Below are 26,004 nucleotides of genomic sequence, written 5' to 3'. Positions count from 1 at the left end.
GGGGATGGGGATGGAGACGGGGATGGAGACGGGGATGGGGATGGGGGGCCCTGATCCCTGCAGCCTTGCTCACTCATTCTTCTGCAGCGTGGTGACCAGCTGGATCGAGAAGAGGGCCGTGCAGTCTGAGAAGGCCAATCTGATGATCCTGTTCGACAAGTACCTGCCCGTGTGCCTGGAGAAGCTCAAGTTTGGGTTCAAGAAGATCACCCCCATCCCTGAGATCACGGTGATACAGATGATCCTGTACCTGCTGGAGTGCCTCCTGACGCCTCACAACGTGCCGCCGGACTCGCCCCGTGAGCTCTACGAGCTTTACTTTGTCTTTGCCTGTACCTGGGCCTTCGGCGGGGCCATGTTCCAGGACCAGGTTGGGCCGTGGTGCTGTGGGAGCAACGCATGACCACGCTGGCCACGTTCTGAGTTTTTCTCCTTTTGGTTCCCTTCAGCTCATGGATTACCGCGCAGAGTTCAGCAAGTGGTGGGTGAACGAGTTCAAAGCCATCAAGTTTCCTGCTCAGGGGACAATTTTTGACTATTACATCGATCCGGAAACAAAGAAATTCATGCCCTGGACTGACAAAGTGCCAGCATTCAAACTCGATCCTGATGTTCCTTTGCAGGTATTTCCCATGCATCACTGTGCCTTATTGGTTTATTAGCCAGCAGTCTTTTCCCTGCGCACTGCGTGTGGCACCGCAGGCACTGGGCTGTATGTGACAGCATCAGGTGAACCTGTGGCTTTCTGCGGTTTTGCTTTACTCCTTGTAAACCTCAGCGAGAGCTGCCAATTGCAACTCTTCCTTTTAGTTTCAGTGCAATGCGTGGCTTCACGGATTCTCATGAAATAATTGTTGCTTTTGCCTGAATGCAAAAAACGCCTTAAAACACAATTTGCATACATCTTTTGAAATGCTGCCATGAGGGAGGGCGGTTGCGTCAAAGACGTCATGGAAAAGGGAAGCACCGAGGCTGGGCCCGGCCATGTGTTGGCTGGACAAGACGTGGCACAAGTCTCAGCCATGGTGTTGTGTTGCTTTGATGTCTATCTGAGGGCTGCTGGTCAGAAAGCCCTTAGTACAGCCAGGTGCTGAGACTTTTTGCTGTAGAGAGGGCCCAGATCGGTGCGGTGAGGCGGTGCCTTTGCTCAGAGCAGCAGCAGCGTCCGGCAGCCATGGGCACGCTGCGCTGGGGCACGTCCCAACCGTGTGCCTTCCCCAGGCCTCCATGGTGCACACCACCGAGACCATCCGCATCCGCTACTTCATGGACCTGCTGATGGAGAAGCAGCGGCCGATGATGCTGGTGGGGAACGCGGGGACGGGGAAAACCGTGCTGATGTGGGACAAGCTCGAAGCGCTCAGCACGGATGAGTACCTGGTGCAGTCCGTGCCTTTTAACTTCTACACCACCTCGGCCATGCTGCAGGGTAAGGGATGGCCACAGCCGCCCCTTCGGGAGTTCTGTTGTGCTTCCCCACGGCCCACGCTCTGCTCCCTTCTCAGCCATCCTGGAGAAGCCCCTGGAGAAGAAGTCAGGGAGGAACTACGGCCCACCGGGCACTAAGAGGCTCATTTACTTCATTGATGACTTGAACATGCCTGAGGTGGATAAGTATGGCACCGTAGCTCCACACACGCTCATCCGGCAGCACATGGACCACGGGCACTGGTGGGTGTTTGCCGGCGGCACACACTGCTCAGTGATGCTCAGCTGAGGGCTGGGGCTGTCCGTGGGCACAGGGCAGTGCTGTGGGGCAGGGGGAGCCCACCTGAGGGAAACATCACTGTGCTGCTCCCTGTGCAGGTACGACAGGAACAAACTGACCCTGAAGGACATCCACAACTGCCAGTACGTGGCCTGCATGAACCCGACCGCGGGGTCCTTCACCATTGACTCCAGGCTGCAGGTACGCAGGGCTCAGTGCCGCTCTCCTGGGCTGGGGGCTGTGTCCCAACCTGGGACCGGAGCGCAAACAGGCCCGGGGAGCTCCGCAGTGCTGTCCGGGTCCATCGGCCCCACAGGGCACTGCTCCCCCTGAGTCTCTGCTCCTTGCTGCAGCGACACTTCTGCGTCTTCGCTGTGAGCTTCCCCGGCCAGGATGCGCTGCTGACCATCTACAGCGCCATCCTGGCTCAGCACCTGGCCCTGCAGAAGGTGCCACTGGCTGTGCAGAGGCTGCAGGAGCAGTTGGTGGCGGCTGCGCTGGGTGAGCTCCAGTACCTGGCATGGGGAGGGCAGTGCCAGGTGTGGGGAGGGCAGTGCCAGGGGAGGCTCAGCAGCCCACTCACCCCGTGTCCTGCCCTCAGCCATGCACCAGCGGGTCACCGCCATCTTCCTGCCCACTGCCATCAAGTTCCACTACCTCTTCAACCTCCGGGACCTCTCCAACATATTCCAGGTACTGGGCAGGTTGTTCCCGTTAAAGCGCATTTATTCCTTTCCTTCCTTCATCACGCACACTTGCAGCACATCGTGTCCCTGCCCCAGTGCCCTGACCTATTCCCAAGACTGCTCTTTAACTCAGCTCTGAGCAGCAGCAAACCGGCCCCACGGGCTGAGGGTCCCCGTATTTGCAGGGAGTGCTGTTCTCCACCCCCGAGTGCCTGCGGAGCCCCACGGACCTGGTGCGGCTCTGGATGCACGAAGCTGAGCGGGTCTATGGGGACAAGCTCATTGATGACAAGGATCAGAAGAGCTTTGGGAAAATGCTAACAGACACGTGCAAGAAATTCTTTGCTGTAAGTTGCGCTGGGAAAGGAGGGCATGTCACAGCCAGGGGGTCATGATGAGGCTGAGTGCAGCCGTGCCAGCAGCAGTGCACCAGGATAGGGTCCCTTCCACGTGCCCACCGCTTCCACTCCTCTTCCAGGACCTCAACGAAGAGGCGATGCTCGCCAAGCCCAACATGTACTGCCACTTCGCCCAGGGCATCAGGGAGCCCAAGTACCTGCAGGTGCCGAGCTGGCCATCGCTCAACAAGCTGCTGGCAGAGGCCTTGGACAGCTACAATGAGGTCAATGCAGTGATGAACCTGGTGAGCTCACACTGCAGGACAGCCGTGGCACTGCGTGATTTGGGGCGTTCACTGCTTTCGGCACCGTGATTCAGGATATTAATCCCTCTCTCATGTTTTCCTTAGGTGCTCTTTGAGGACGCGGTGTCTCACATTTGCAGAATCAATCGGATCCTGGAGTCCCCCCGAGGCAACGCGCTGCTGGTGGGGGTGGGGGGCAGTGGGAAGCAGAGCCTTTCCCGGCTCGCCGCTTACATCAGCTCTCTAGACGTGTTTCAGATGACACTGAGGAAGGGATACGGCATCCCGGACCTGAAGGTAAGAGTGGGTCCTCCCGGCGTCCCCCCGGCCCTGGGGCAGCTCAGCCATGCCCTGACACCCCTCGCTCCTCCAGCTGGACCTGGCCTCGCAGTACATCAAGGCGGCCGTGAAGAACGTCCCCACCGTGTTCCTGATGACGGACTCCCAAGTGGCGGAGGAATCGTTCTTGGTCCTGATCAATGACTTCTTGGCATCCGGGGAGGTGCCGGGGCTTTTCCAGGACGATGAGTTGGAAAACATTATCAGTGCCATGAGGCCACAGGTGAAGTTCCTCGGATTGCAAGACTCAAGGGAAAACTGCTGGAAATTTTTTATAGAGAAGGTCAGGCGTCAGCTGAAGGTAGGTGCACACCCGGGAGTGGTGTTTGCGAGGGCTTGTGATGTCTTTAATCCAAAGTCTGTTTGCAAACACGACGCAGACTGCTGCGCTTTTGTTATGCTGCGATGAGTATAAGGTGTGTTCAAAGGATCCCCAGCCCTGCATGCCCTCAGGCCCAGTGGTGCAGCTGCTGACACCCATGGGTTTCCCTCTTGAGCAGAGGGCTGTGTGCAAGCAGCCCCATGGCCGTGGCCATAGGGAGCTGGGGCTGGCCTGCCCCCACCAAGCAGAGCGGGGCACACCGCTGCCAGCTGTCCCAGGGCACAGGGACAGGACTTCAGTGGGTGGGAGAAGTCTCCCTGTGCAGCAGCGGGGACCAGCAGCTGCCCCTCTCACCAGCACTGCCTGTTCCAGGTGATCCTGTGCTTCTCCCCCGTGGGCTCCACTCTGCGCGTGCGGGCAAGGAGGTTCCCTGCCATAGTCAACTGCACGGCCATCGACTGGTTCCACGAGTGGCCAGAGGATGCCCTGGTGTCTGTCAGCAGCAGGTTCCTGGAGGAGACAGGGGACATTGAGGTGAGCAGTGCTGGGCACGCACCTAGCGCTCAGCTTCACCCCTCACGCTCACGCACGGCGTTACGGGGCTCACTGTGCTGGTCTGCTGCAGCCCGAGGACAAGGTCTCCATCAGCCAGTTCATGTCCTACGTCCACATGAGCGTCAAGGAGATGTCCCAGACCTACCTGGCCATGGAGCGACGGTATAACTATACCACACCAAAGACCTTCCTGGAGCAGATAAAGCTGTACCAAACCCTGCTCTCTAAGAAGAGGAGCGAGCTTACTGCCAAGATCGAGAGGCTGGAGAATGGCTTGACGAAGCTGCAGAGCACGGCCTCGCAGGTGGGCATGGTCTGGCTCCTTCCTGAGGAGGGATGGTGGGCATGAGAGCAGGGCTTGGCCCCACACAGAGCTCTCGGTTTGGGCAATAGGCTGCTGGGGCACAGGTGGCAATGCAGCCCCCAGCCGAGGAGCTCACTGGTCCCATCAGGGTTTGACGGTGCCCAACCTCCCCCATCCCCCCCGTGCAGGTGGACGACCTGAAAGCCACGCTGGCGATCCAGGAGGCAGAGCTGAAGCAGAAGAACGAGGACGCAGATAAACTGATCCACGTGGTGGGTGTCGAGACGGAGAAGGTCAGCAAGGAGAAAGCCATCGCTGACGAGGAGGAGCTGAAGGTCCAGGCCATCAACACGGTATGTGGCTCTGGGCAGCGCCTGCCGCCAGCACTGACCACTCCGTGCCCGGCTCCGGCGCAGCCACTCAGCCCACCCTGCCCCCCACCTCCCCAGAACGTGGCCGAGAAGCAGCGAGCATGCGAGACCGACCTGGCCAAGGCCGAGCCCGCGCTCATCGCCGCGCAGGAAGCCCTCAACACGCTCAACAAGGTGCGAGAGCAAGCACGGCGCTGCGGCTGCGGGGCCCCTGGGCTGCCCTGTGCCCGGCGGTGCTCAGCGCCCCGTGCTCCCTTCCCAGAACAACCTGACGGAGCTGAAGTCCTTCGGGTCCCCGCCCCAAGCGGTGGTGAACGTCACGGCGGCCGTGATGATCCTGACGGCGCCGCACGGCAAGATCCCGAAGGACAGAAGCTGGAAGGCGGCCAAGCTCATGATGGGGAAAGTGGACACTTTCCTCGAAGCCTTGAAGAAGTTTGACAAGGAGCACATCCCAGAGGCGTGTCTCAAGGAGTTCCAGTGAGTGCGGGGCCACCCGTGGGACCCAGGCGCCGGCTGCACCCATGAGCAGGGGGTGCAGGGCCGTGTCCCCCCAACCCGCAGGCGCTACCAGGGGGACCCCACCTTTGACCCGGAGTTCATCATGTCGAAGTCGACCGCCGCGGCGGGGCTGTGCTCCTGGTGCCTGAACATCGTCCGCTTCTACAAGGTGTACTGCGAGGTGGAGCCCAAGCGGCTGGCACTGGAGGAAGCCAACGCGGAGCTGGCGGAGGCACAAGAGAAACTCAGCCGCATTAAGAAGAAAATTGCGGTAAGCGCGTGCTCCCCCGAAGGCCAGGCGGCTGCAGGACAGCGGCTGTGTGCCTTGGCCGGCGTCCCCGTGGCTGCAGGCTGACGAGAAGCCAGTGGTGAATGAGAGATGGTTATCACTTGTGCAGCCCCAGCCCTGCTGCAGCTGTGTCTTTTCAATGGGCGCTGAGCTCCTCGCTCCCGCTGAGCTCTCTCCTGGCGTCCAGCTCGCTGCGGGGCGTTCTGTGTGAGCGGGAGCTGACAGCGAGCGTGTTCTCTTTTGAAGGACCTGAATGCCAATTTGGCAACTCTGACGGCACAGTTTGAGAAAGCGACGGCCGAAAAAATCAAATGTCAGCAGGAGGCTGATGCAACCAACAGAGTCATCACGTTAGCCAACAGGTACCACACCGTCCCCCCCATGCTGCGACCCACACAGAACCAGGGCCCTCACTCCCCCAGGCCAAAAATCCCAATTCATGAGTGGGGCCAGGAACTGCGAGGGGTGGTGCTGTGGGCCCTGGGGTGAGGCAGCCCCTGCCCATCACAGCAGATATGGGGTGGTCCCAGCCGTGCCCCCACGCTATGCTCAATGCCCGCAGGCTGATCGGGGGGCTGGCGTCCGAAAACGTGCGCTGGGCTGAGTCGGTGGAGACGTTCAGGGAGCAGGAGAAGACGCTGTGCGGGGATGTGCTGCTCATCTCCGCCTTCGTGTCCTACGTTGGCTACTTCACCAAGAAATACCGGGCCGAGCTGATGGAGAAGTGCTGGGTCCCCTACCTGCAGGGGCTGAAGGTGTGCGGCTCTGGGTCCCTCAGCTCTGTCCCAGCACTGAGGGGCTCGCGCTGCTCTGGGCCGGGCCCCCAATGTCCCCCCTCTTGCAGGTGCCCATTCCCACCACACCGGGGCTGGACCCCCTCAGCCTCCTCACCGATGCTGCCGACGTGGCCACGTGGAGCAACCAGGGGCTGCCCAGCGACCGCACCTCCACCGAGAACGCCACCATCCTCTGCAACACGGAGCGGTGGCCGCTGGTGGTGGACGCTCAGCTGCAGGGCATCAAGTGGATCAGGAACAAATATGGGGAGCGGCTGAAGGCCATCCGGCTGGGCCAGAGGAGGTGGGATGGGGAGGGTTGGGGTGGTCGGGGTGTGTTTGCCCGAGCTCTCCACGAGCCTCCTCCCACCCGCTCACAGCTACCTGGACACCATTGAGCAGGCGGTTTCCGAAGGACACACGCTGCTGATTGAGGACATTGGCGAGACAGTGGAGCCGGTGCTGGACCACCTGCTGGGCAGGAACACCATCAAGAAGGGCAGGTGGGCTGCCGCTGCCCTGCGATGCCCATTTGTGCCCCTTTGCACGGCAGCAGTTGGGGCCTGGCCCGTCCCCTTTCACACAAGAGCTCTGGCCACATCCCATACTTTTCACTTTTCCCATGGCATTTCCAGTGGGGGGGGGCTTGTAGGTGATGGGACCTTTTTGGTGGTTTGAGAAGCATGCTCTGTGGTGCACCTGCAGGATAAAGACATAAATGGGGAGGTTTGCTCCTAGCAGACACAGGCGTGTGCTCAGCCATGGGGCTTGTGCTGAGCCCCTGACCCCTCCCAGCCACCTCCACCTCTCTGGCAGGAGAGGGCTTCTCTCTGGCATGAGTTACTGCCAACCGCACAGAAATTAACATCATTACCCAAACAGATGCATTAAGATAGGAGACAAAGAAGTGGAGTACCACCCGCAGTTCCGCCTGATCCTGCACACCAAGTACTTCAACCCGCACTACAAGCCCGAGATGCAGGCGCAGTGCACGCTGATCAACTTCTTGGTGACGCGCGAGGGCTTGGAGGACCAGCTGCTGGCCGCTGTGGTGGCCAAGGAGCGCCCCGACCTGGAGGCACTGAAGGTGTGAGCCCATGATTGCTGCTGGGCACGGCGGGGGCTGCTCCTGGCTGCTGCATCCCTGCGTGCACCAGGGCTGCTCTGTTTGGTTACCGCAACCGTGGCTCACGCCTCTCCCGGGCGCTGCGTTGCAGGCAAATCTCACGAAAAGCCAGAACGAGTTCAAGATCCACCTGAAGGAGCTGGAGGACTCTCTGCTCGCCCGGCTCTCCGCCGCCTCGGGGAACTTCCTAGGGGACACGGCGCTGGTGGAGAACCTGGAGACGACAAAGCGCACGGCCATGGAGATCGAGGAGAAGGTACCTGGGCAGCGCGGGCACCGGGCGCTGCTGCGGGGCATGACTGTAACACTGCACTCATGTACCTCAAGGTGAAAGAATCCAAAATCACAGAGGTGGAAATAAATGTAGCCAGGGAGAACTACAGGCCAGCAGCAGAACGAGCATCCCTGCTGTACTTCATCCTGAGCGACCTCAACAAAATCAACCCCATCTACCAGTTCTCCCTAAAGGTGAGCAGAAGGCGAGGCGGTGGTCAGGTTCTGCGGAGCAGGGGTTGGGTATTTCATCATTAACGCCTCTAACGAAGCGCCCAGAAGCAGAGCACTGAGCCCACCCCGGATCTCTGTTAGGCATTCAACGTGGTCTTCGAGAAAGCCATCCAGCGAACAGCTCCGGCTGAGGACGTCGGGCAGCGTGTGATCAACTTGACAGATGAGATCACCTACTCGGTCTTCATGTACACCGCCCGCGGACTCTTTGAGCAGGACAAACTCATTTTCCTGGCCCAGGTTGCCTTCCAGGTAATGCCAGCAAATGTGTTGGGCTTCTGCTGTTTGGTACTGGATGTGAATTTATTTTAGGCGCATTCTCCTACTCCTTTGCTACCACTGGAGAGTAGGGAGCTTCTCGCTGGGGCTGCAAGTGGGGGAAGCTCCTGTGCAGCAGCCACCAGCCCATGCTCTCGGCTCACCAGGTGCTGGCCATCAAGAAAGAAGTGAGCCCGGCAGAGCTGGACTTCCTCTTGCGCTTTCCTTACAAGACTGGCCTCACATCTCCTGTGGACTTCCTGCAGCCCCAGGGCTGGGGTGGCATCAAGGTTGGTCCTGGCTCACAGCACGGTCCTAAGTGCGGCACAGCAGTGGGTTGGGGGTTGAGCTGCACTCCCCGGGTTGGGCCCGGGGAGGGAGCATGGAACCAGCAGCGCTGCAGCACACAGATCTGTGTTAACCCCCCCCGGACTGGGGCGCAGTGCCCAGCAAGGACCTTCATCCGCAGGTCCTCTCAGAGATGGATGAGTTCAAGAACCTGGACAGCGACATCGAGGGCTCTGCCAAGCGATGGAAGAAGTTTGTCGAGTCCGAGGTGCCCGAGAAGGAGGTGTTCCCCAAGGAGTGGAAGAACAAAACGGCGCTGCAGAAGCTGTGCATGCTGCGCTGCATGCGGCCCGACAGGATGACCTATGCTGTCAGGTGCCCGCACCACCGCCAGGAGCCGCCTGCAGCCAGCGCCCGTCCCCAGCTCATGAGTGGGTGCTGCTTTCCTGCAGGAACTTCGTGGAAGAGAAGATGGGCAGCAAGTTTGTGGAAGGCAGAAGCGTGGAGTTCTCCAAGTCGTACGAAGAGAGCAGCCCCTCCACGCCTGTGTTTTTCATTCTCTCCCCTGGAGTTGACCCTCTGAAGGACGTGGAAGCACTGGGTAAGCCGGGTCCCTGCCCCACTGTGTCACAAAGGCAGGGGGTCGGTGCTCCTTGAACCAGTGCCTGGCAGGAGCCATGCTGTGCTGCCATCAGCACTAACAAAAACAGCCAATTCCTCTCCTTCCAGGCAAGAAGCTGAACTTCACCATCGACAATGGGAGGATCCACAACGTGTCGCTGGGGCAGGGCCAGGAGGTGGTGGCAGAGCAGGCGCTGGAGGTGGCAGCAGTAGAGGGGCACTGGGTCATCCTGCAGGTAGGTACAGCCCCAAATGGCACAGCCCTCACCCCATGGCGGAGACACTGCCCTCGCGGCCTCCCCAGCCCGAGGTGCAGCTGCCTTCTGCTGAGGTCCAGGGGGAAACTGAGTTGCAGAGCACACAGCACACACAGGGTTTGTGTTGCAGAACATCCACCTGGTGGCCCGCTGGCTGGGCACACTGGAGAAGCACGTGGAGCGGCACAGCACGGGCAGCCACCCCGACTACCGCGTGTTCATGAGCGCCGAGCCCGCGCCCAGCCCCGAGGCACACATCATCCCACAGGGGCTGCTGGAGAACGCCATCAAGATCACCAACGAGCCGCCCACCGGCATGCACGCCAACCTGCACAAAGCCCTCGACCTCTTCTCCCAGGTACCCGTGCTGCTCCCCCCCAGCGCGCAGTCTCACGTGCAGGGAGTCAAAGGAGCATGTCTGGATCCTAACTGTTTTAATGAGCAAATGAGTACAATAGTTAGCCACCCAGAAAGCCTTTTAAAGGTGGAATTATATGTGGGTTTGCTTTTTTATTTTAAATATACACTCCTCAATTCTCCTTTGCCATCACCCACAGTCAGAGGGAATGGCAACCTCCATTTTTCACTCTGCAGCCCACTTTCAGTGCTATTCCCCTGCAGGACACGCTGGAGATGTGCAGCAAAGAGATCGAGTTCAAGTGCATCCTGTTTGCGCTCTGCTACTTCCACGCGGTGGTGGCGGAGCGGCGCAAGTTTGGCGCTCAGGGCTGGAACCGCTCCTACCCCTTCAACAACGGGGACCTGACCATCTCCATTAACGTCCTGTACAATTACCTGGAGGCCAACCCCAAGGTAAGGGGCTACACAGCAACCGTAATGCATGGCAGAGCAGCCCTGCAAGCACTGCAGCCAGCTGACAGCAGCATCTCCATGGGTAGGTGCCATGGGACGACCTCCGTTACCTCTTTGGTGAAATCATGTACGGAGGGCACATCACAGACGACTGGGACCGGCGACTGTGCCGCACCTACCTGAGCGAATACATCAGTGTAGAGATGCTGGATGGGGAGCTGTACCTGGCTCCAGGGTTCCTGATCCCACCCAGCCTAGATTACAAGGTAGGGAAGATTACAAGGTAGGAACTGCCATACTTCGCATTGCAATTTGCTGTGGAAAACCATGCTGCTCAGAGTTCCTTCACGCAACTTAAGCTGGAGTGTAGGAAAAAAAAAAAAAAAAAAAGCTGTGCTTTTTCCATCCAGTGGAAACATGCAGCATCACTGGAAAAATAATCCTGTGGCTGGGGTGGTAAGGAAAAGATTTAGGTAAGACAAGTGGAAAATCATACTGAGTAAGTACCGGCAGCTAGCTGCAAAGCAGCGGCAGCGGAAAGTGATGATGTGTTTTTCAAGGTCGAAGGGAAATTTGCACTTAGGTGTACATATCACTTAGGTGTACGTATCTGCTCAACCCGTGCCCAGGGCTACCACGAGTACATCAACGACAACTTGCCACCAGAGAGCCCCTACCTGTACGGCCTCCATCCCAACGCCGAGATCGGCTTCCTGACCGTCACCTCCGAGAGGCTCTTCCGGACAGTTCTGGAAATGCAGCCCAAGGAATCAGACTCTGGAGGCGGCTCAGGTGCCTCCCGTGAAGAAAAGGCAAGTGGAGCTGCTGTGGCTGGAGGTGGGGCAGAGCCGAGCAGGGAACACAGCTCAGGGTCCCAGACAGCCCCAGCAGCACGCAGAGGGGATGCTGGCACAGCAGGCTGCACACCATCAGCCTGGGGAAGGACACACAGCCCTGCCAAGGAGGTTCTATTGGAGCATGTTTGCACTGGGGCCCCATGCCCAGGCTCCCCCTCCCGTTTGGTACTGGCACTGTAAGTGAACACCAGCAGGAGCTTCACCCCCTACAGCTGCTGAGGAAGCAGAGCCCAGAGCCATGGCACACACAGCAGGGGCCAGGGTGTCCTGGCAGATCCTTTCCCCTCCCCTGGTCCCGCATCAGTCCCTGCTCACCCAGCGCTGAGCACCATCAGCTGCAATCCTCCATCACCCCGAGAAACCCGAAGGGAACAAATGGTGCCCAACCAGTCTGGCTGTGCTCAGTGTGAACATGGAGAAGTTTCAAAAGGCAGCAGTGCTCAGAGCTGGGTAGAGATGAGTAGTGGCATAATGCAGGGCACATGCTGTCCTCAGTAGATAAAGCACGCTTTGTAATTTCCATGCATGAGAACAACTACTAAAAATACAGACTTTTTAATTAAAAAGAAAAAAAATAAAAGCTTTCCTCCTGACTCCTTGGCCCTTATACTTGAATTTCAGTCTCCTTAGGTTGCTGGCTATTAACACCAACCAGCAGCTTTTTAAGATCCAAGAGCAGTTAGTAAAAGAGTGGAGCATGAGTAACAAAGGAAGAAGCACAGGGAAGCACAAAGCCAAAGAAAGAAAAAAAAATCTCACTGCTTTACTAACTGTTAACTCACTGCATTTCTCCTTAAACAATGGCAGTTTTATGGTCTGCTTTTCCCAGGTGAAGTCAGTCTTAGACGAGATCATCGAGAAGCTGCCGGAGCCCTTCAACATGGCAGAGATCATGGCTAAAGCAGAGGACAAGACCCCCTACGTGGTGGTTGCCTTCCAGGAATGTGAAAGAATGAATATCCTGACCCACGAAATCAGGCGCTCTTTGAGGGAATTAGATCTGGGGCTCAAGGTACGCACTGGGGAGCTGGCTTGAGAGCTCCTCTCCCTACCAAATAATTTCTTGGGATGTGCAAATAGCTGTTGCTTGTACAAACCCCTTTCCTACCATTGCTCACGCTTTTACACCAGCCCTGTGCTTTGTATTGGCTTTGCAAGCAAACGCTGCCATCAGTCTTGCTTCTTCCAGATGGAACTGCCCCGATTTTTCTCTTTTTTAAAGGGAGAACTAACGATTACGTCAGACATGGAAGAGCTGGCCAACGCTCTCTTCTATGACAGCGTGCCTGAATCTTGGACGCGTTATGCCTACCCCTCTCTTCTCAGCTTAGGAGCGTGGTACGCAGACCTGCTCCTTCGCATTAGGGTGAGCAGATTTCCTTTGAACACTAATGCTTGTGGAGCAAGTAGACACCACAGAAGAGCAGGAATCACTGGTAGTTAACTGTTTTATTGTTCAGAGCTAGTTTAAGCAGTTTAAAGTACCTGAACTGTTATCCCAAGAACAAGAGCCCAAGGGTGAGAAGAGTTCACCATTAGCATAGGACACTGTTTCAAAAGAACATGAGATGCCCTAACGTAACTTTGTACATCTCATTAAAAAAAAAAAAAACATATATGTATTTAATAAAACCATGTATTTAAAAAAAAAAGGAACAACAGCAGTAGTTACAACAACCCAAATTAACAGTTGGAGTTTAACTGTTGCAGTGCAATCCGATATGTATTCGTCACTGCCCACGCCACCCCAGCCTGCCCAGCTCCTGCAGCACGTCTCTGTGACGTCAAAGCAGCGCTCCACCGTCCAAAGGCCACGCTTTGCTCTACAGTACTTTTCTGGTTTATTTTCCAGGAACTAGAAATCTGGACAACGGACTTTGTGCTGCCTGTGACTGTGTGGCTGGCAGGGTTCTTCAATCCCCAGTCTTTCCTCACCGCTATCATGCAGTCCATGGCTAGGAAAAATGAATGGCCACTGGACAAGATGTGCCTTGCAGTGGAAGTGACCAAGAAAAACCGTGAGGATATGACAGCTCCACCCAGAGAAGGCTCCTATGTACACGGATTATTCATGGAAGGTAAAAGATTACATCTTGTAGGAGATGCTTCAGGCACAGAGAAATCCTAGGCCAGAATTAAAAACTCTTGCAAACACAGCAGGTGTTAACTCACTAAATTTGGGTGCAGCTTTTGCTAAAGCTCCAAGCACCGGAGCCTTTATCCCACGCCAGTGTCAGGCACACACCAGCTGAGGGCAGCAGCAGCCGGGTTTACGAGCAGAGTTTCACAGACCAGAAACTAAACACAGACTGCCTATTGAGAACCTGAGGGCTCGGCTGCTTTAAGCTACATGGTTCTAGCAAATAAATATATTTTTTACATTGTTTCTGCTTAACGTGTGAGTAAGACAAATGGGGAAACTCGGAACATGAAATAATTACTGCTAAAATAAATGAGGGGGAATGAGATGGGAGTATCAGCAGAGCACCAAAAGGGTCAGCTTGAACAAGGGCACAGAGCAAGTCAGACAGCTTATTGTAGTTCCCACCACAGCCAAGTTTACCTTCACCTATGCAACTTCCATGCAAGCCTGCACCGAATGGACGAGTGGGGGCACAATTTATTTAGACATCCCCCACCCAGCAAGGAAAAATGCATTTATAAGTCACAGTGAGATGCTAACATGTCAGCCCTAACGACTACTAAACCGTGGCTACCCAACCTTCAGACTTGACCCCTTCCAACTGCGCTGCTGGAACAACCCCTTCCCACCCGTTAGTAGTTAAAAAACAGCCACTCTGAAGTGAAAATGCCATTGGGGAGCTGGTACCATGACAGTTCTGTAATCGTGCAGGTGCTCGATGGGATATCCCTTCCGGGTCCATCGCAGATGCTCGACTGAAGGAGCTGACGCCCATGATGCCAGTCATCTTCATCAGAGCCATCCCCGTGGACCGCATGGACACCAAGAACGTCTACGAATGTCCTGTCTATAAGACACGGACGCGAGGTCCCACCTATGTCTGGACCTTTAACCTAAAGACAAAAGAAAAAGCTGCCAAGTGGATCCTTGCTGCTGTCGCTCTGCTTTTGCAGTCCTAAACCTGCATGGCTATGGAAAGCAGCAAATAGTTTTACTTGCCAAAAGCCCCTTGTGTAACTTCGACTAAGTTTGGTTGCACCACAACTATTTAAGCAAAGTTCATTAATAAAGACAGTGCTGGAACTGCTGTTGTGCGGAGACTGCTCTTGCAATCCACGGAGTATCTCACAATGGATACTGGCTTTCAGTGGGTGGTTTCTGATAAGCACTGGTTAAAGCCAGGCTGCTGAAGAGAGCCCAGCAGAACAATGGCATGCAACCATCTAGACTCCTTTCCTTCTCAGAGCTCTCCTTCTTTTCACAGATACGTGTTTGATCCCTCAGTGCTAATTGCAAGCAGAAGTTTATCAAGCCATGCACACTACATATTCCTGCATGGAAGCATTTCTTTGTTTAAACCAGACAGAAGAAAGGCAGATTTGGCACAGTTCTCCCACAGGTCAACCTGCACATCCCAGAATGCCCAGCAGCTCTGCCTGGGACAAAGAGGGCCCGGGCAGTGCCACGCACTGTGGAACGCTCACCTTTCTCCCACAGAGATAAACCTTCACACCCCCCAGCTCCCAGTTTTCAGATGAAGGTCAGCTGTGAACTGGTTGACCTCTGACACTGGAGTCTTTTTACTTGTGGATTCCAGAATCTGCTCTACTCTTTCACAGAAAATAATTTCTATCAGCCTGTCAGGCAGATTAGAGCTGCTCTGGCCATCTCACAGAAGCCAATGCCTGTCTCTTTGCTACAAAATAATTCTCCAAAACCTTCTCATCCTATTAAACATCTGAACAACTGGGTCTAAAACACTTGCACAAAGCTTCCAGAAATTTCAGTACAGACCTCAGGCAACGATTCCAGTCAAAGTGAAAAACGCCTGAGAAGAAAAGAAAGAACATTTCCCCACAACACCTCCATGCTTCCAGGATAAAAGTTACTGCACTAGTAACACATACTGAGTGTCACATAAATTCCCCATAAGAATAGCAGAAAACTCACCCAAGGCTGCAACTCTGCTTCTTTCAAAAGAAATTCTTGATCAGAGGTGTTACCAGTTTCACCCACAGTTTCACATGCCGACTCGGCTGCTCAAATGTTGACGACGACACTACACCTGAGCAGAGGTAAAGTTGCTCCTGCTCCTGTATGGGGAAAAATCATCTCAGTAAATTATAAGTGTTAAATTAGATGTAACGCCCCATAAGACAAGGCAGAAAGCTGGCCATGATCCTGTCAAAACAATTCTCACGAGCCTGCACTCCACCTCTGGGTGCCAACTGCTGCGCTAAGGAAGCGATTCTCAAGAATTAGCAATTTAAACTCAACAAACAGCAAAGGCAGAAGGTTTTCCCTTTGTGTGCCTTGAAGCTTAGCCATCTTACAGCTGTAGTTTCAGGAAAATCCTAAATCCCTTGCTGTAATTGCCAGAAAAGGAAACCTTATCATAATCTCAAGAGACTGGCTTACGCACTCCTTTCTAGACACAGCTCAAGCACTGTGTTTTCAAATGAATATGCAGTCATGATTTCAACTGTATTACCAGAAACACTTAGGCTTCTTCATTGTGTACACAATGCTGCTGAAGGAGGAAATGAACCATCGTGATAACACTCACACGTGAAAGCAGATGTTTCATCCAGTGTAGAAGTGGCTTTCTCACCAAAGCCGGTTAGGTTTCTAGATTTGTAGGCAAACAAGGAGCAGATCATCTCCTGTAAGTCTGCACTTTATCTTTTGACTTTCTTTAGTTGTCACAAACAACAGAAAGAACACGGAGTGCAAGGCAGAAAGCAGGAACCAGGCATTGGAAAGGAGCACAGAAACACGAACCAGAAGCAGACAGAAGAAGTATGTGCGCCAAACCAGTCTAATTTTAGAAAGCCAAAATGCTATCATCAACCCTGCTAAGAAGACTCTGTGTCATGGTCATCTGATACAGTGAGGTAACGGATCACTGGAAGTGAGAGCAGTTATCTGAATTGAAATTCGGAGACTTCAACAAAATGCTCAGCTCATGCAGTGAGATACCCAGCCCACTTCTTTTTCCACCCTCCTGTTTTAAAAATGCTTGATGATATCAAGCACGTATCAAGCGCAGCCAAAGGGATTTCATGGCAGTGAACGAGTTAAGAAGTGGCTGCTGCACATCAGCTGCAATATTAAAAGCTCAGTTATTATTTAGAAGGTGATTACTAAGAAGGTTGAAAGTTTAAAGGGTCAAAGAAAGAAATGCCAAATAGAAAAGCTCAGAACACATCTCTACATGTCACGATTCCTTGAGAAACAGGCACTAAGTATTTCATGTGCTCATATAACCGAAAATGACATTTCAGCTGGACTGCTGAATGGAGTTGTAATTTGCACAGGAAAGGAGTGAGCACTCCATTAGAGGCTGCATCACCTCGGCATAAATGTAAGCCCTCTGAGCAAAGATCACAGAACAGTAAACAGCCAGCCAATCTCAGAGTCAGCTTCCAGCAAATGGGAATCATTTAAAGCCCTTTAAATTACGTCACTGCCGCACTGTTTGAGAAAATTCCTCTGTCATGTTTTCATTGATTCTCTCCTTCCATTAGAAACAAGTAGAGGCAAGATATGAATTGAAATATTCAAGCAACTCTTCCAGTAATAGAATTGTTTTTGATTAGATATACTCTGACTCATTCTGTGGAAGAGCCCTGATGCAATAGGGCAATTCCCATTGATCTGTGCCTTCTTATGCCAAGACTCGGCTTAATACGAGACATTTTTCAGATCCTTAAGAAGCACACAGAGGCACCAAACCAACACGCCTTGCATCAGAGTACTACATGAGAAATTGCAGGGGACAACGTCAGCTCCCACAGAAGATTCAGAGTCAAGACTGACAGGGGTTAGAAAAGCAGCAAGAGAGCTGAACAGTCCAAGCTGCCTAACGAGAAAAGAAAAACCCAGGACACTGAACATTAAGCCAGTGAAAAACGCTTGTGCCAACACTAAGAGCTGCTGCATGTCATTTCGTGGGCAATCCGATCCAACCAGCCCAGAAATGCTCTTACTGTAGAAATTACACTAAGATCTGCTGCCCTTGTTCACCTCCACAGAGCGTGGGCAGCCACCCAAACGCTAACTGCTTGGCGCTCATATTCCTACAAAGGATTTCCCAAACGCCTCAGAAGCAAAGTCCTACAGAAGTGTGAGATCAGTGGTTCCTAGGGCCTGATCTCATCAGCCCAGCGTGCTGCTGCCTTGGCAATGCCCAAAAATTGGGGGATGAAGCCTGAGAACGTGCTGCACAACCAGCAGACAGAGCCAGCAGATCCACTCCGAGCACTGTGTCTCTCAGCATCCAGTGCCTGAGCACTCCGGTACTCGAGTTCACTGGGGACACATGTTCTTTCCCATTATGGCCTCCATTTCCCAGAAACAGGCACTTGTAGCAAGCATCTCATCAATAGTCACTTAACTGACAGCTCCTTGAGACTTCCTACGCTCAAGATGGTTTTGAATTATTGTGGCTGTAGGTTTTTATTGCAACTGCGTCATCAGCATTCCCTGTGTGACCAAGAAGCACAGCATCCACGTTATCTCCGCATAAACAGCCGCTTACCTGATGGAGTTGCTGCTGCAAAGCTTTATTTTCTGTCACTATTGCAACCTGAGCTTCCAAGTCACGATGAACGGATCGATATCCAAAATTAGGAGACCCAATGAGGGTTAGGCAGGGAAGATTGCTCCCTGCCAGGTATAGCCAGAGGCCTGCAGGAAAAACAGGAGAAGAAAGGAAGCGTGGCAGACAAAGGAAATGACTGGGGTAGCCTCAAACAATTGCTTCACATGGAAGAAATGAATTAAACATGTTAGACTTACAGCAACTATGAGTGACCACAACGCAAAGCAAGCCCTCAAAAACACACTTCCCTGAATATGGGTGGTTGTGATCCTTGGGGTACACTTGCACAGCCTGCACTGCCCAAACTTGCATGCTTTTCACAAGGGCTGCAGGGACACGTCTTTAAGAATGTAAATACACTGCACAGAGGGCCCCAAAAATAATTCAGAATGAGTAATTGTCATCAAGTTAGAGGCCGTTTTGTAACACGACATCTCAGATGCACTGATACAAGGCAAGCAGTTTGTCAGCACTCTGCAGCAAAGAGAAGAAAACCTTCACCACACAACAGTGCCACACAGGTACACGAGCACTGGAGCAGCCTGTTCTAGAAGCGGGAGCAGGGCACAGTGAGCAGCTGCCCTCCTGGGACCTCACGAGACAGAGGCATGAAGAGGCATCTCCCTGCTCTGACAGGTGAATTCACATGAAATAAGGCCTGGTGAGAGAAGTGCTAATTACTACACCCACTCGCTTCCTGAGGAGTGATTTTCACCAGAAGATGAATTCAGTTCTCGCCAGGATGAAGGCTCCCGGGGCCGCCCACCGTGCAGCTCTGCCCTCCCCGGGGGGCACAGCCCCAGCAGCTCCCTGACGATGGCTGATCCCCACTGCCAGTCACACGGAGACTACAACAAAGAAACCGTACCATAAAAAATCACCTAGGCCTTAAAATAGAAGCAGGTTTCCTAACTCAACCCCAGAGCAGTTCCAAGAATGCCTTGAGTAAGAAGCTGCCGATTCACCACTGGTTCCTGTAACCTCCTCCCCGCCCCCACATCACACACACAGCAGCTTTACTGCTGCTTTCAGCTGCACCTCCAGGCCCCAAGCTGGCACTGCTCATGCCCCACAGACTGCCCTACAGTGGTGCAGAGGGGCACAGTGGAAGGCAAGGAGCTCAGGAGGTACTCAAGCAGCAGAGATGCTGCAGGTTGTGCCAGTGATCATGGCAGCTGCACTGCCTGCTGGTGCCCAAGCTGCAAGGATCTCTGCAGACAGAGCCATGCCAGGCAGCAGCCACCATCTCGCCCTTTCTAAGCAGCCACGCAGCAGCCCTTTACTGTGTCTCTAGCTTTATGGCCACCTGGCAGGATCTGCTCAAACAGTGACTCACCTTTCCAGAAAGAGGAAGAGCAGTTTCCCGGCCACCACTCAATAGCAGCAATGCTGGCTTATCTCAGAGCAAACAGCCACCTGCCTGGCACTCTGTCACCTGACGTTTGCATGGAAGGGACCCTAATCCCAAAAGATAGCCCTGCGTCACCTGCAGCACCCCGCCCAGAAACCTGACAGTCCACACTGCAGTGGGCAGGCTCCACAGCACTGCACCCAGAGAGCTGCTTCCATGGCAGAGGTTTGCATTTCCCACCCCGGTGTGCGATGGCTGTGCTGTGCTCTGAGCTGGGTGCTGCAGCTGCACCCACAGACCTGAGGACAGCCGTAACCACGGCGGGTGCACGCACCACGGGATGCTGTGCTCAAGGATACAGAGTGCTTCAAGAGGAGTTGGAGGAGTTTGCAAAGCAGTCACGGCACTACAGCATCTGGTGTGAAGCAATATCCTATAGGAGACCGAAGGGCGTCCCTCGTCTTAGCATGAGAACAAAGTGGTAACGGGCACTGTCAAGTGTCGAGCCCCAGTCCACGAGTCAGGCTCCAGGTACAGTTACCTTTCCCTTGCCCAGGGTTTCCTCCTTTTTCCCCTTCTGCCCTGCCCTCTCTTGCACTATGAGACTCCTGCAGAGCAGACAGCTCTGCTGGGCCCAGAGCACCAAGCAGCCCACAGCCTCCTGCTGCCCCACAGGGAGCGATGGGCAGGCATCCTCTGGGATGCTGGGAGAGCTGCCGTGCTCAGTGAGGGCCAACACAAGAAACCCTCCTCGGAGTCAGCAGTGCCTGGCAAAGAGGAGCAACCTGCAAAGCACAGAACCCTCGAGCAGGTGCTTCCTGGAAGGCGGCACACTCAACGCTTCCAGCCAGGCGGGCACCACGAGGCGCCAGGGCAGGGCTTTGCAGCTGCAGAGGCTGATGTCACTGCCACCAGGGCACAGCACACGCCAGGAAGGCTCACAGCTTCTATATATAGGCAACTCACTAACATGTGTGTATTATTTAGACAAGAGAAGGCCTACTCAGCAGCTTTCTCTCCCTGCCACCTCTGAACCTTCTTCCGAACAGCCCTGCAGGAAGCCGGGTAGATAGAGGCATTCCCACAGTCGTTAACAGCTAATCTCAAACAAACAAACCGAGCTGAACTACTGGTCAGGGCCCTGGAACAGGCCTGTGCTGGCTCGGGGCACATCTTTCCACCCTTCTCACCAGACATGTGCTGCAAACAATGACAATGCCCCTCTGCACAGCCTGGGGAAACCGGCCTGTTACCGAGTGCCAGATCGGGCACTGCTTCCAGGAACCCCGCTGCCCTGGGGGACTGGTGAGCCAGCACAGGAAGTGACACAGTGACAGCAGTGTGCTGCTTCCAGAGCAGAGCAGCAGAAGGTGCTGCCATGCACAGCAAAAATGCCTCGGTGTGGATGAGCACTGCTCACAGTGAGGTGCAGCACCGGCACGTCTCCGGCAGGAGGACTGTAAGCAGCCAAGTGTCCTCAACTATTTGCACTACTACCTTGTAGTGTGTATAAGGTAGGAGGAGGGTCAGCATCTGGATTTTCTGGAAGGAAAAACTGAGAGAGACAACGAGCAACAAGCAGTCAGGGGAAAATATTCACGCTTTGCTCAAGGTGGTGGTGTCCTTGTGGAATTCCTGAACGTTCCGTTAAGGAAGAAAGAATCTGGGGCCTTCTGCAGAAAGCTATGATGACGGTACTTCATTTATTTTTTCATTCTACATTTGTTAAGCAATATCCATTTCTCAACAACTTCCCCTCCGGCTCCCAGAAGGCACAAGGGTGCACCTAATCAGTACACTGCACTTCACCATATGCCAAGAAAGGGTGCTGGTACAAATTCCCTGAAGTGTGGGTCACCCCACAGAGTCCTGCTTCCAGGAGGACCCAGAGTCCAGGACCACAACGTGCCCACAGCACTGGGCCCATGACACAGCCATCGCTTATCCCTGTTCAAAGTGTCAAGAGGGATTCAGGAATTACAATTGCTACCACAATCATATATATATATATCCATATATTATCCATCCATAACCCATATATATATATGGATTATCCATGAAGGTATCCATCCAGATACCTTCTTTTATTTCACTTTGAGACACTATCTTACTGTCACCATCAGGACAATGCTCGTATAATCCCTAGGACTACATTTAAATTGGAAATCCAGAGGCAAGGTATGACTTTGCCTGGTTGTCTCCCAGCTTTAGGCAAGCAGCTGCACAGTCCAAATATATGCAAAACACATGTACTTTCTGAACAAATCCTCTTGAGAGACAGACATCTTACCTTTGGCATGGAAAGTCCATCCAGCCCTGGAGTACTCCTGCAGCTGGATCCTCTCCTGTTGGTGAAGGCAGCAGACCTCATTGTAAAACTGGCGTTCTATGGAAACGTAGGCAGAAGGGATGGCACCTGCCACCCCTTTGGCACCAAAAAAACCATTCACCTCTGGTGAGGCCAGAAGAATCCGATATTCTGCCCTAGTGCCCAGAATGAGGTCCATGTAAGCTTGCGTTAGGTTGAAGTAGCCCGTGGTGAGGTATATCCTGGCGTCCCGCTCAGCCTCTGTCAGCAGCGTCTCTGTGACTATCTCATCTATCTGAATCCCAAAAGGTTTCATTTGGATTAAGGGATAGATCCAGGTGTCAGGTTCTGGTTTCAGACCCCCAGATGCTTGAGAGTCGTGCTGGGGTAGCGCAGAGCTGCCTTGCTGGCTGCTGTGGAAAGTCTTTGCATGAAGGAGTTCTTGCCGTGTCCTGGCAGAGTTAATCACTTCCATCACTCTTCGATTTGCTATCTCACAGTATCTCACCTTATCTCCTGCAGGAAAACCAGGAGAGATCACATCTGAGACCTAAAGGTACCGAGCTATGCATCACCTATTGAGTAGCCAGACAGCAGTTATCAGAACAAGAAGGAGTTAAGACAAAGACCACGCAACTTTCTTCTCCAAGGCTGAAGAACACATTTCATAAGCAGCAAAGCTACGTGACACAGGAAGAACATTCAGCTCTAAGAGGGGTAGAAACTTGACTAGCAGCTGCTTCAAAAATCCACTGTTTTCAGTCTTCTTCCTCATTCAATGCTCATTTGATTCCCAGAACAGACTCAACTACAAAATACTAATTACCAAAAATTGCACCATATTCTTGAAACTTTGAGTATAGGGACGCACATTACAGACATTAATACTAAGTTACAAATCACTCCCTTCCTCTGGATCATATCATCCAACCAGATCAGGAGACTCCCTCTTACCTTGGTAGGGGTGTACCATCCCCTCCATCATCTGGACTGTATCATCCTGCTGTAGCTGCAGAGACACATCTCCAATTGCATCCACTAGCTCCGTGAAGAAGTCTGCAATCTCAGGAGAGTCCTGCAGGAGAACATAGCGGTCCTGACGATTGGTGAAGTATAAATCACTCAGGTTTGCACTAGGAGAGAAAAGAAGAGTTCCAGAACAGAGTATAGGTGTAGGAACCTGAACACCCCAGCCTAGGTTACAGATCTCACCCCAAAAATAACAAGACTAAAGTGCAAATGGGACATCTCCTTTTGAATCTTGAGGATATATATATTTTTTTTCTTTTGAGAAAGACTCTTCCATATGAGATCACCATGTGAAAGACCTACAGTTGCTCTTCCATATTAGAAAAGCATTATTACGATATTATAGAAAGACCAGGTGCAAATAATGAAGCTCAGACAACCGTGGTAGCATCAAAAACTCCTCTAAATCAACCACAGAAAGGCCTGAAGAGGAAAGGACTCACCCACTGAGGATCACATTATCATCAAAGAGATAGACCTTGATGTGCTGCAGGCCAATGGTCTCATTAAAACGCTCTGGAATCAGGAGTTTGAGAAGTCCACGCAGGTTTGGGGTGTGGAAAAGGGAGACACGCACTTGTTCAGGGAATTGCTGCAGCAGCGGAATTAGCATCGTTCGAGAATTCTTCCTGCCTGGGAGACAAGGGGCTCTCACACACTGCTTCCCCACAGGTGAGGAACACATCACGACATGGCACAACAGCTCCTCAGCTAGAGGCTGATCACAGAATACAGTGCCAGCACAGGAGGCAGGTACTAGCAGTTTTTTTAATCGCTTTAATTTGCACTTACGTCAACAGTGACATCAATACCTAGAATTGTACATTTGTAGGTGAACGGGCTTGGAAACGATCAGTGGGCAGGACACCATTCCACACCTGGCACTAACACACACTACAAAGTCACTGCAGAAGGTTAAGTGCGCTGCTACTTCCAACACTTCCCCACTTTTCCTTTAAAGAGGAAATTATAAAAGAGCATGATGGATGAGGACAAATGTACTGACAAGCAAACTAGGCAAGCAAGAAAGCACACGCTGCACTGAGCACAGTGTCTGACCCCGTGATCTTCTGGCTCCTACCAACTGCTTTCTGAAGAAGAGCTGCTCAGCTTGAAAACTTTCTGGGAATATGCAGTTACTGGTACACAACAGGACAGGTTTTGAAATGTCTGTGATTTAAGCCTGTAGGTCCCATCAGCCAAGACAGTGTGTCCAGTCTGACTAAAATAAGCTTTTGAAGAAAGTAAGGTATCATAATATCTACCCCGAGATCCCCTGGTGTAGTCAAGAAGAATGGAAACTCTGAGGTTTGGTGATTCATTTGCTTGCAATGATTTCTCCAGTGTTTCTTCTAGGCAATTCACCTGCAGAAAGAGATTGTACTACTCATTACAGAAAGCAAGACGAGCTTTATAAGGAAAGTGTGCAGAAACCAGGAGGTCAGCGGTCATGAAAGTTTCCATACTCTAGTATGAGTATTTCCTAGTCATGCAAAACACTGCTAGTTTAGACGTCACATCTGTCAGACTGGCATCCTACTCTATCAGCCTGAAGCAGCACATGAAAGGGCATCAATTTTACAGGCGTACATTTCTTCCAGCTTCTGAAGAGCAATTAATTTTAGCAGGAAAAGTTCCAGCATCATTCCCAAATCATAGGCTTTCATTACCAACAAAAAAAGCCTTGGCAAGAACACACAAATCATACAGAGGCAGTTTTATTCCTTAGCTACAAGGCTGTCACATGCAAATTCCAATCCTGTGTACAAGCCCAGGCAAAAGCAGGCACAAATCACTGCACAGGATTCTGTCCACCTTTACCCTGCCATGGAATTTGATTCTAACATAAGAATTTGGCCAAGGTCAGACTTTTCCCTAAAGGACTTAGGGAATACTTTTGTTTCTGGAGGGAAGGACAGGAAACAGAAACTGTAAACAACACAAAGCAAAACTGACCTCTGTCTTAAATGCAAAGAGCTAGTACTGAATCTGCATGCTGCATTTGCAGGACAAAACACAGGACTATACATAGACAAGAAAGAAACAAATCAAGCATGACCCCCCCCCAGTTCTGCATGCATACACCTCCCTCCTCCATCCCAAGTATAAGTACATAAATGCAGTGAGGAACTATGAGAAAGCTCTCAGCGAGAGAAGAAAATGTACATAAAGTGAATCTCTAGGAAAGTTTAAGGAAATCACAAGTTCACAAACTGCACCTCACACACAGCTCTTGCACCTGCAGGAACAAGCAGCTTTTTGCAAGGCTAAGCATCTCCTTTCTGCATTCACTTCCCAGTCCCCTCCCATACTCACCAGCTCCTGTTCGAGGAGCCCTGTTCCCAGGTATAGAGAAGCCATCACCACTCGCTGCTTGGCTGTTTTTATCTGCACCTGAGAGTAGCAGAAAACAAATTCAGGTTTGCCCATGGTCACTGCAATCGCCAGGACCTAACTGCTCAAACCATAGAAAAGCTCCAGTTTCACCTGAGGAAAGGTACAATGAAATAACAGCACACTGACAGCAAAGAGGTAGAACACACCGGTCTTTCTAGAGCAACATCAGCACCACTGCTGCATCCAAAAATCAAGAAAGAAATCAGGGCTCCCTGGAAAGCTGAGGAACTCATTCCCTGCTAAAACTATTCAACACAAGGGCAGTTACACTGCACTAGCTGCAACCTCAGGGCTGTATCAGTATCACACCAGCAATTCCAGCTTTCATTCTGCTTTAAACTTCTGTGACCCACCCTGTGAACTTGTCAGAACCTGGCTGGATCTAAATTCAAAGTTGCTCCTGCTCTATGCAGGGGATTAGACCAAACCACCTCCAGAAGTCACTGCGTGGTTCCACAGTCCTGAAGTTTTGCTTCTGAACAACAAGTTAATGCCTTCCTCAGGATCCCCAGCTGCTTAAGCAATGACACATTAGCTGGCCGTGAGTGGTATCGCAGCCTTCCCCACCATCCACATCAAGGCTTTGTGCCAAGCTTCTGCCCTCCTCTCTTGTTCCAGCTGGGGGTGAGGGGAGACCTCGGTCAGCAGAGCTCTCCTTCCCTCCTCTGCTCAACACTGAAGCCAAGGGGTGGGAGCTGCTACTGGCTCGTGCTACCCAAACAGCCCACACAAGTCCTGTTCTCCAGCAGCTTGCTGCAGCCCAGATCATGTTTCAGAAGTACTTGAACATGCTTTAAACACACATTGTCAAAAGACTCGTGCAACTGTGCTAAACAAATTCTCACCTCAGCCCTGCTACTAGTTCCCAAAAAACATCTGCACTTGTATCACGGTATTGTCTAAGGGTCTGCGTCCGTGACAAGGGGGGGGACAGGCCCAAAAGAAAAAAAAA

The 26,004-nt window shown here is 52.7% G+C and overlaps 2 protein-coding genes across 3 annotated transcripts in view; one reads left to right on the top strand and one right to left on the bottom strand.

The window, feature by feature from the left end:
• The window catches only part of DNAH17 (dynein axonemal heavy chain 17), a 28,244-nt gene extending 13,797 nt beyond the window's left edge, over positions 1-14,447 (top strand). Inside the window, exons 41-77 of the mRNA XM_021415256.1 lie at positions 17-370; positions 450-623; positions 1,222-1,429; positions 1,506-1,671; positions 1,807-1,909; positions 2,062-2,209; positions 2,310-2,401; positions 2,580-2,741; positions 2,873-3,037; positions 3,143-3,334; positions 3,411-3,677; positions 4,071-4,232; positions 4,324-4,557; positions 4,746-4,910; positions 5,007-5,102; positions 5,191-5,408; positions 5,493-5,700; positions 5,965-6,080; positions 6,281-6,473; positions 6,563-6,798; positions 6,875-6,997; positions 7,377-7,581; positions 7,712-7,876; positions 7,948-8,088; positions 8,209-8,379; positions 8,553-8,675; positions 8,855-9,048; positions 9,126-9,274; positions 9,403-9,530; positions 9,682-9,909; positions 10,173-10,364; positions 10,451-10,630; positions 10,994-11,176; positions 12,051-12,233; positions 12,444-12,587; positions 13,074-13,299; positions 14,076-14,447. Coding sequence (XP_021270931.1) covers positions 17-370; positions 450-623; positions 1,222-1,429; positions 1,506-1,671; positions 1,807-1,909; positions 2,062-2,209; positions 2,310-2,401; positions 2,580-2,741; positions 2,873-3,037; positions 3,143-3,334; positions 3,411-3,677; positions 4,071-4,232; positions 4,324-4,557; positions 4,746-4,910; positions 5,007-5,102; positions 5,191-5,408; positions 5,493-5,700; positions 5,965-6,080; positions 6,281-6,473; positions 6,563-6,798; positions 6,875-6,997; positions 7,377-7,581; positions 7,712-7,876; positions 7,948-8,088; positions 8,209-8,379; positions 8,553-8,675; positions 8,855-9,048; positions 9,126-9,274; positions 9,403-9,530; positions 9,682-9,909; positions 10,173-10,364; positions 10,451-10,630; positions 10,994-11,176; positions 12,051-12,233; positions 12,444-12,587; positions 13,074-13,299; positions 14,076-14,323 — 6,642 coding nt within the window. The 3' untranslated portion in view covers positions 14,324-14,447. The remainder of the gene's footprint in view (positions 1-16; positions 371-449; positions 624-1,221; positions 1,430-1,505; positions 1,672-1,806; positions 1,910-2,061; positions 2,210-2,309; positions 2,402-2,579; positions 2,742-2,872; positions 3,038-3,142; positions 3,335-3,410; positions 3,678-4,070; positions 4,233-4,323; positions 4,558-4,745; positions 4,911-5,006; positions 5,103-5,190; positions 5,409-5,492; positions 5,701-5,964; positions 6,081-6,280; positions 6,474-6,562; positions 6,799-6,874; positions 6,998-7,376; positions 7,582-7,711; positions 7,877-7,947; positions 8,089-8,208; positions 8,380-8,552; positions 8,676-8,854; positions 9,049-9,125; positions 9,275-9,402; positions 9,531-9,681; positions 9,910-10,172; positions 10,365-10,450; positions 10,631-10,993; positions 11,177-12,050; positions 12,234-12,443; positions 12,588-13,073; positions 13,300-14,075) is intronic.
• PGS1 (phosphatidylglycerophosphate synthase 1) overlaps positions 12,652-26,004 on the bottom strand; it is a 23,829-nt gene continuing 10,476 nt past the window's right edge. The window contains exons 3-10 of one of the 2 annotated variants that reach the window (XM_021414455.1): positions 24,972-25,049; positions 23,921-24,020; positions 23,134-23,288; positions 22,581-22,701; positions 21,609-22,142; positions 17,905-18,053; positions 15,315-15,457; positions 12,652-14,257 (exon numbers count right to left, since the gene is read on the bottom strand). In XM_021414455.1, coding sequence (XP_021270130.1) covers positions 15,338-15,457; positions 17,905-18,053; positions 21,609-22,142; positions 22,581-22,701; positions 23,134-23,288; positions 23,921-24,020; positions 24,972-25,049 — 1,257 coding nt within the window. In that variant the 3' untranslated portion in view covers positions 12,652-14,257; positions 15,315-15,337. Of the gene's footprint in view, positions 14,258-15,314; positions 15,458-17,904; positions 18,054-21,608; positions 22,143-22,580; positions 22,760-23,098; positions 23,289-23,920; positions 24,021-24,971; positions 25,050-26,004 lie in introns of both variants that reach the window. The other variant, XM_021414454.1, reaches the window with a different exon arrangement.

The sequence above is a fragment of the Numida meleagris genome, chromosome 17 (genome assembly GCF_002078875.1).
Source record: "Numida meleagris isolate 19003 breed g44 Domestic line chromosome 17, NumMel1.0, whole genome shotgun sequence".
NCBI classification, from domain to species: Eukaryota; Metazoa; Chordata; class Aves; order Galliformes; family Numididae; genus Numida; species Numida meleagris.
The sequence above is the reverse complement of the archived record's forward strand: the minus strand, read 5'-3'. Positions and strand labels throughout refer to the sequence as shown.